General features: G+C 39.0%; 1 protein-coding gene across 1 annotated transcript in view; it reads left to right on the plus strand.

Annotated features, from left to right (window-relative positions):
- FAM60A (family with sequence similarity 60, member A) overlaps window positions 1-5,339 on the plus strand; it is a 12,231-nt gene extending 6,892 nt beyond the window's left edge. The window contains exons 2-3 of the mRNA XM_012641024.1: window positions 1,365-1,515; window positions 4,891-5,339. Coding sequence (XP_012496478.1) covers window positions 1,454-1,515; window positions 4,891-5,050 — 222 coding nt within the window. The 5' untranslated portion in view covers window positions 1,365-1,453 and the 3' untranslated portion in view covers window positions 5,051-5,339. The remainder of the gene's footprint in view (window positions 1-1,364; window positions 1,516-4,890) is intronic.
- The last annotated feature ends 3,550 nt before the right edge of the window (window positions 5,340-8,889 follow it).

Consider the following 8,889-nt stretch of genomic DNA (forward strand, 5'->3'; position numbering starts at 1 on the left):
CTGTCATCTTGGTGTTGGCATGTACTTGCCTTTTCATTCATTTTGAGGTCTTTCTGGTTCTTGGAATGATGGAATTTTTTTCTTTTTCTTTTTTTTGAGACAGGGTCTCACACTGTTGCCCAGGCTAGAGTGCAGTGGTGTCATCTACCTCACTGCAACCTCAAACTCTTGGGCTCAAGTGATCCTCCTGCCTCAGCCTCCTGATTAGCTGGGATTATAGGTGTGTGCCACCATGTCTGGCTAGGATTTTTTTTTTTTTTTGGTATAGATGGGGTCTCATTTTTGCTCAGACTAGTCTCAAACTCCTGACCTCAAGCAGTCCTCTTGCCTCGGCCTCCCAAAGTGTTAGGATTACAGGCATGAGCCCCCGAGCCTGGCCAAATGATGTTATTTTTGATTGAAACCTGGACATTTTCAGATTATGTTGTGAGACGCTGGATCTTATTTAAACCTTCTGTTTTAACTGGCTTTTTTGGACACCCCTAACTAAGTGCAGAGAATGGAGAGGGCCACCACCACCTTGTTACTGCCAGGTGGTGCTAGAAGTCTGATTTCTCACTCAGCTTCCATTAATATCTGTATGTGTCATGGGGTGTTCCTTGTTACTGCTTGCATGAGGGGGGTGGGGGGAGTTCAGGCTCCCATATGGTGAGGGTGTTCTTGTTTTTAGTGACTCGCCACTAGGCTTGCTCTGACACCACCCTGGTGGAGGTGTTGTGCTTCATAACAGTCTCGTGAGGGCAGAAATCTAAGCTCCCTACCTCAGCTTTGCTTGCGTGGGTAAGGGATGGCCACAGTTTTTTTGTGGTGTTTGGCTGGAGCAGAGTGATATTGTCTAAGAAAAGTTTCCTGTCTTGCTCGGATGCCCTTTTCCTGGTTCTTTGGCTAGAAAGAGCAGGCTTTTATTGGGGTTTTAGGTTTTTTGTTTTTGGTCACACCCGTTGGCATTTCTGGGTTGCTGCTGGTTCACCTCCAAGGCTGGGATTTGTGAGGCAAAAGAAAATTCAGAAAAATTGAGGAACTCACCACATCTTTCCTTGGGTCTCAAGCTCCCTAGATGGTCATCACCTTTCAGAGTCTTTGGTTTGTTGTATATGTTAATATAATATCCAGGGTTTTTAGTTCTGTAAGCAGGAGGAGTAGGGAGAAAGTATGTCTACTCCATCTTCCTAGAAGCAGAAGCCCTCATTTTCTTTTAAAATACACTTTAGTCCAGATATCTTCAAATACCAGTAGTGCATAGAAAATAAATTCTTTTTTACTTTTTCTTCTTTTTTACCAACTCATTCACAATGTCCTATGCTGAGGTTTAGTTGCAATTACAAGTAATGAAATTGAAAATTTCTTTTTTATCTTTATTGCAGATTCTGATGCTCACAGTACCACCTCAAGTGCCTCCCCAGCTCAGTCTCCATGTTACAGTAACCAGTCAGATGATGGCTCAGATACAGAGATGGCTTCTGGTTCTAATAGAACACCAGTTTTTTCCTTTTTAGATCTCACATACTGGAAAAGGTAAAGGCAACAGAAAATGTCTAATCAGCAAACCATCTTAAATTATAGGCAGTGGTTTCCTGCTTCCTTAGCAATTAAATGGCATTTGGCAAACAGCTGGTAGCACACATGATTGGAGTGGATTGAGCAGTAATTGAGCAGAGAATTGGGATTTTGTATGTTCTTCCTATTAAAATTAATTTAAAATAAAAATCACATCAAGGTACCTAAATTTCCTATCATGGAGTAAACTAGATATTCTGACTGTCATCTCCCTCTGAAGAAAATATAAGTGTGCTAGAAACATACTTTTTAAAGTCTTTAAAGGTGTCATTGATCGGTGGGTAACTTAATAAGGAATATTAAGATGCCAAATGCTGAATCAATCTGTGCAGCCCTACAGTCCAAAAAGATAACAGACTAGGATAGGGAAAAATACTTTCAAAGAGAATGTTTAGAATTTTCTGGATTACAGATTCGGGAAGACTAATAAATTGAAATTAAAAGTCAGATAATAAAAAATTTTACCATAGACATCATAGTGAATCTATAGAATATGAAAAATAAAATATTAATAGATCTGTAAGCAGTAAAAAAATATATTCTCTTTCTTTAAAAAAAGAGATAGAGTCTTTCTCCATTGCCCAGGTTGGCCTTGAACTCCTGGGCTCATGCATTGCTGCCTCAGCCTCCCGAGTAGCTGGGACTACAGGCGTGCACCACTGGGCTTGGCTTAAGAAAATACATTCTTTTCAAAGGAACAACAAATGCACAAAGCTAGAGTTGTTAGCATGAACAAAGGAAGCCAGAAAACAATAGATTAATATCTTCAGTGAGCCAAGAGATAATAAATCTTAACTTAGAATTATAGCAAAAGTATCTTTTATGAACAAGACATAAGACAGGTTTTTTTGTTTTGTTTTGTTTTGTTTTGTTTTTTTAAGACAGAATCTTACTCCACCACACCTGGCTAATTTTTTCTATTTTTAGTTGCCCAGATAATTTCTTTCTATTATTTAGTACAGATGGGGTCATGCTCTTGCTCAGGCTGGTCTTGAACTCCTGAGCTCAAGCAATCTCCCTGCCTTGGCCTCCCAGAGTGCTAGGATTACAGGCGTGAGCCACCATGCCTGGCCTGAATAACTTTTAAACATACCTAAATAAATAGAGGTGTATACACATTCATGGATATTGTAAAACTGAATGTTATGAAGATGATCACTTAATAGATTCAGGGCAATTGCAGTCAAAACCCCAACATATTTGGGGCACTTGACAAGCTAGATTTACTATTTATATAGAAAAGCAGAGGGCCCAAAATAGTCATCTATCTTGAGAAAGAATAAGCAAGATGTGGATATACATGCCCTAAGAGAAATCAAGACATTACAAAACCATAGTAATTAATATAATGGGTCTTTGGACTAGCCAGTTATAGGAAAATAAACCATTGATGATGGAATACAGAACAAAGAATAGGCCCACATGTATACGGAAACTTGTTATGTGATACACAGTGGCGGGGAGGTCAGTGAGGGAAAATGGACTGTTGAATAAATGTTGCTAGGTTATTGCAGACAACATGGTTATGCATGTGGAAAAATTGTGCTTGGATGCCTCACACCATACACAAAACATCAATTACAGATGCATTAAAGTAGAAAACAGAATATGACTTTTGAGTGGGAAAGGATTTCTTATGACAAAGTACTAAGTGTAAAAGAAAAGACACCAGGTTTGATTACATTGTAATTATGAACTTAAATTGATCAAATGACACCATAAAAAGTGAAATGATATCCAACACGTGTTTGTGACAAAGGATTAGTATCTAGAATATATAAACAACTCCTACAAGGGAAGAAAAAGACAAACTATAGAAAACTGGGCGCAAGACTCGAAAAGGTATCACACAAAAGAAAGAACCCATTAAATGAAAACATGTTCAAACTTTTTGATAATTAAGGAAATACAAACTAAAATTTCTGCAGGATTCCATTTTATACCCATTGGATTGGTAAAAACTAAAACAAACTCTGTTACCAAATGTTAGCGTATAGAGTGATGAGAACACTGTTGGTTATGGGTGTAAATAGTTTTAACCACGCTGATTAATAATTGCCATTTTTGAGTAAAGTTGAAGATGTTTCCATTCCTATATCCCAGAAATATAAACTAGAAAAAATTTTTAGGACGTATACACTGATGTGTAAAGCTGTCCTTATAATAGCAAAATTCATCAAAATGAGAGTGGATAAATAAAACTGGTATATATATTCACATGGTGGAATCTCATACATAAGTTATAAGCTCTATAACAATATGTATGAATCTCGATTACTTAATGTTAAGCAAAAAATTACAGAATACAGTAGGATCTGTGTATGTATAATGAATAATTATGCAGTATGATTAGAGTTGCAAACAATATAGTAAAACCACGAGGTATTAAATATAAAGAAATAAGGGAGTAAAAAAACCTAAAATTAATAGAGGAGAAACTGAGATGAGGTGGGATGGGACTGGAGAGAGGCCTGGAGGGGCCTCCACAGGAAATGATCTTTTTTTTTTGAGACAGAGTCTCACTCTTTTGCTCGGGCTAGAGTGCCATGACGTCAGCCTAGTTCACAGCAACCTCAAACTCCTGGCTCAAGCGATCCTCCTGCCTCAGCCTCCCGAGTAGCTGGGACTACAGGCATGCGCCACCATGCCCGGCTAATTTTTTCTGTATATTTTTAGTTGTCCGATTAATTTCTTTGTATTTTTAGTAGAGACAGGGTCTCGCTTTTGCTCAGGCTGATTTTGAACTCCTGAGCTCAAACAATTCCGCCTGCCTCGGCCTCCCAGAGTGCTAGGATTACAGGTGTGAGCCACCGCGCCCGGCCGAAATGATCTTTTTTTCCTTTAAAGTATGTGATCGATGAGTGGTTTTGCTATTTTTTATGCCTTTATGTATATTTGATAATATATATATATATATAGTAGATATTTTTATCTACTCAGTATTTAATTAAAATAACCACCGGCTGCATCGCCTGTTTATGGTGGCTGGTTTTTTTCCCCTGCAAGAACTGATGGATTTTTGGAGGAAATAGAGTTAACAACTTTAAGAGCAGCCTTTGAAACTGCTGTCTCTCAAGATGCATATTTCCCCCTTAATTGTTTGAGAAGACTCCAGTGTGGCATTTAAGGGACCTGGGGTAGCTCCCATTTCCTAACTAATTTTCTAGCTAAGAGAAAGGCCTAGGAGCCCTTTCAGTTGGAATGTGATCAGATTGTAGAAGTGGAGTCCTTTGGTTATGTTGGACTAGTTATTATGGTGAATAGATTTTTTTTTTTTGGTATTCCTATTCTTCTGTCTTATTAATGTATTTTGTTCTCTACTTTTTCTTTTAGACAGAAAATATGTTGTGGGATTATCTATAAAGGCCGTTTTGGGGAAGTCCTCATCGACACACATCTATTCAAGCCTTGCTGCAGCAATAAGAAAGCTGCTGCTGAGAAGCCGGAGGAGCAGGGCCCAGAGCCTCTGCCCATCTCCACTCAGGAGTGGTGACTGAGGTTTTTGTGTAGAAGGGGAACAAAAAATGATTTAAGTTTTGAAAAGACCACAAAGCAACAAGCTGACCCTCCTATTTTTAACTTGGATACCTGCTATTCTGCCAAAAGACAACTTCTAGAATAGTTTCAAATGGGTTATTTTCCCCCCGGTTCCACAAACTCTGAAGCCAGTGTCTAGCTTACTAAAAAAAGAATTGTATATAATATTTAAGATGCTGAGTATTTCATAGGAAAGCTGAATGCTGCTGTAAAGTGCTCTTTAAGTCTTCTTCTTTTTTTTTTTTAAATCCCCTTCTAATGAATGAAACTAAGGGGAATTTCAGGGGACAGTGATGGGATTTCTTGTATGATACACAGTATGTAGTTTTAGTCTTTCTATATTGAGAAGCAGTGGTTGGGGCATATTTTAAGATGGCTGGCTGCACTTGTTTTCCCTCATGTTAATAAAGTTGTCATAACTCAATAACATGGACTTGCTCCTAGAGGTAATTGTTAATAATTTTGAAATATTTGAAATATTAAGGTCTTGCCAAGGTTCTGATGATTCAAACCTGTACTACTGATTATTAAGCAGGACAGACTGAGCTTTCTGTTACAAATACCTTGAAAGAAAAAGTAATTTCTAAATATACAGAGAGGTAACTTGACTGTATATTTTGTATCCTGCACCACCTCCCTTCATATTAATATTTGATAAAGATTTTAATTTATGTGAAATTTCTAAAACAGAATGAAAGCTCTTCTTGGGGAAATGGCAAGTCTTTAGGATAGGTGAGACCCTAGATGAGTAGTAGCAAAGCATTACCACATGGTAGACAGCATACTCCATTAAAAATGTTAAACTGTCTGAAAAATAAAATGTTCAAGTCTTCAGGATAGCACAAAACAAAGGTTGATGCTTTTGGGGGCGTATTTCTTAGAGGGCTTGCCGACTATGTAAATAATTGACTTTGTTTGTGTTACATGACTGTTGATGACTTCACTGAAAATCTGCACAATTCAGTTTTAGCTCTGGATTACTTCAGTTGACCTTTGTGAAGGTTTTATCTGTGTAGAGTGGATGTTTGACTTGTTTTAACCTATTAGGGTTTTTTTTGTTCTTCACTCTATATTTAAAGTAAAATTTACTAAAAGGAAAGAGGTGTGTGTTAATGCTAAGTGGGTTGGTTTTGGTTTGGCTTCTGTTAGTCAGGCTTTCTGAACATTGAGATATCCTGAACTTGGAGTTCTTCAATTCTAAAATCCTCATTAAAAGCCTCTCACTTGAACTCAAACCAAAGTACTCTTCTTGCCTCTGTTCTAAAAGTTCAGGAGAAAAATATCACCAGTTCAGACTTATTTTCATAATGAGGGAGGAGCATTTGCCTGCCTTATAATGACATGGCTCAGTGCTTATTTTTGAAACTGGATTTTAAAAATTGGGTAGTATAACAATAAGGAGTGAGCCACTTTTTATGGACACCCTATAGTTTTATAGTTCTTAATCTAGACATTTTATATTTCCTCCTTTTGGAAAAAAGCTATATGCTATAAGCCACCATATGCACAGACTGCACAGCTAGCTAGTTGGGTCGGCTTTCTTACAGCCTTTGAGGTGAATTACAAGAGTCCAGCCATTATCATCCTCCTGAGTTATTTTGAAATGGTTTTTTTTTTTTTGTACATTTTGGCTGCAGTATTGGTGGTAGAATATACTATAATATGGATCATCTCTACTTCTGTATTTATTTATTTATTACTAGACCTCGACCACAGTCTTCTTTTTTCCCTTCCACCTCTCTTTGCCTGTAGGATGTACTGTATGTAGTCATGCACTTTGTATTAATATATTAGAAATCTACAGATCTGTTTTGTACTTTTTATACTGTTGGATACTTATAATCAAAACTTTTACTAGGGTATTGAATAAATTTAGTCTTATTAGAAAATAAAAGGAGCTGTTTTGTGGCTTTGTTTGAAAGGACTTGGGTAAGAATAATGGTTTTGGTCTTCACAGATATTCAGTTTAAGCCCTTAGAATTATAACAGGCCAGGAGAGGGGGAAAATCCTTTTTACTGAGAAATAAAGATTTTAAAATAAAACACATTTTAACTGATGTGCAAAATAATGCAGTGGGTAAGATGGTTTTGACAATGAAGAACAAAATGTTACAGTACTTCTTGATGTCTGATTATTTTATTATTGTCTGTGGGCATAGTGGGAAGCATCATTGAGTCTTGAGAGAAACTGTAAAAGCTCAATGGGTGGGTTTTGCCATTAGGGTCAGACCCGGGTTCTCAAATTCCTGGGTCTGCCTCCTTATTAGCCATACTACTGTTGGGATTTAGGTTTGCTTTGGGATAGTTTAGATGATTTTGCTGGCACATGATACAGTTGTCATGAAGTTAACATGTTAACTTGGGATAGTGGAAAGGTGACGGTACCTGTATAATCTACTGCTGTGTAACAAATTACCGCAAATTTAGTGGCTTAAAACAAGTTTATCTCAGTTTTCTGTCTGGACACAGCTTAGCTGTGTCTCATGGTCTCATAAGGCTGCAACGAGGTGCCAGCCGAGCTGCATTCTCATCTGGTGGTTTGGGAATAACTCACTGCACACCTCACTCAGGTTGTTGGCTGAGCTCATTTCCTTGCGGCTCCAGCCTTCTTACTAGAACTTCTTTAATGGTTGTTGGCTGGAGGCCTACCTGCAGTTCCTTGCCACCTGGGGCATCCTTCATTGCTACTTAATTCAGCAAGTGTCTAGAGCCAGGCTGCCAGCGGGACAGAATCGTCCCAGGTCCTGCCCACAGCCACTGAGAGGATTACACAAAGGAAGAACACCGAGAAGTGGGGTGGGGTTTACGGGGAGGCACCTTAGCACTTGTCTGCCACAATATCTCTTTTTTTTTTTTTTGAGACAGAGTCTCGCTTTGTTGCCTGGGCTAGAGTGAGTGCCGTGGCTTCAACCTAGCTCACAGCAACCTCAAATTCCTGGGCTCAAGCGATCCTTCTGCCTCAGCCTCCCAAGTAGCTGGGACTACAGGCATGCGCCACCATGCCCAGCTAATTTTTTCTATATATATATTTTTAGTTGTCCAGATCATTTCTTTCTATTTTTTAGTAGAGACGGGGGTCTCACTCTTGCTCAGGCTGGTCTCGAACTCCTGACCTTGAGCGATCCACCTGCCTCGGCCTCCCAGAGTGCTAGGATTACAGGGATGAGCCACTGCGCCTGGCCACAATATCTCTTTTTTAAACTAGATCTCTTTAATTTGGGCCTTTTGCCCTACAATGCAAGTGCTTTGGTAGGAAGTAAAAAGAAAAACGGTTCCCATGTTATAAAACAACTTACTATGGGCCAGGCACTTTCAAACATTGTTTAAATAGGCTGGGCACGGTGGCTCACGCCTGTAATCCTAGCTCTCTGGGAGGCCGAGGCGGGCAGATTGTTTGAGCTCAGGAGTTCGAAACCAGCCTGAGCAAGAGCGAGACCCCGTCTCTACTAAAAATAGAAAGAAATTAATCGGACAACTAAAAATATATAGAAAAAATTAGCCGGGCATGGTGGCGCATGCCTGTAGTCCCAGCTACTTGGGAGGCTGAGGCAGGAGGATCGCTTGAGCCCAGGTGTTTGAGGTTGCTGTGAGCTAGGATGATGCCACGGCACTCTAGCCCAGGCAACACAGTGAGACCATGTCTCAAAGACAAAACAAAACATTGTTTAAATAATCCTGCATAGCCAAAAACAAAAACACCTATTCACAGATGAGTAAGTAGAGGTGCAAAGAGGTCATGTAACATGAATAGAATCTGCTTTTCTCCTTTCAAAAAGCCTTTGCTCTGTGAACTGG

Source organism: Propithecus coquereli, unplaced genomic scaffold (assembly GCF_000956105.1).
Source record: "Propithecus coquereli isolate 6110/MARCELLA unplaced genomic scaffold, Pcoq_1.0 Scaffold16, whole genome shotgun sequence".
NCBI lineage: Eukaryota > Metazoa > Chordata > Mammalia > Primates > Indriidae > Propithecus > Propithecus coquereli.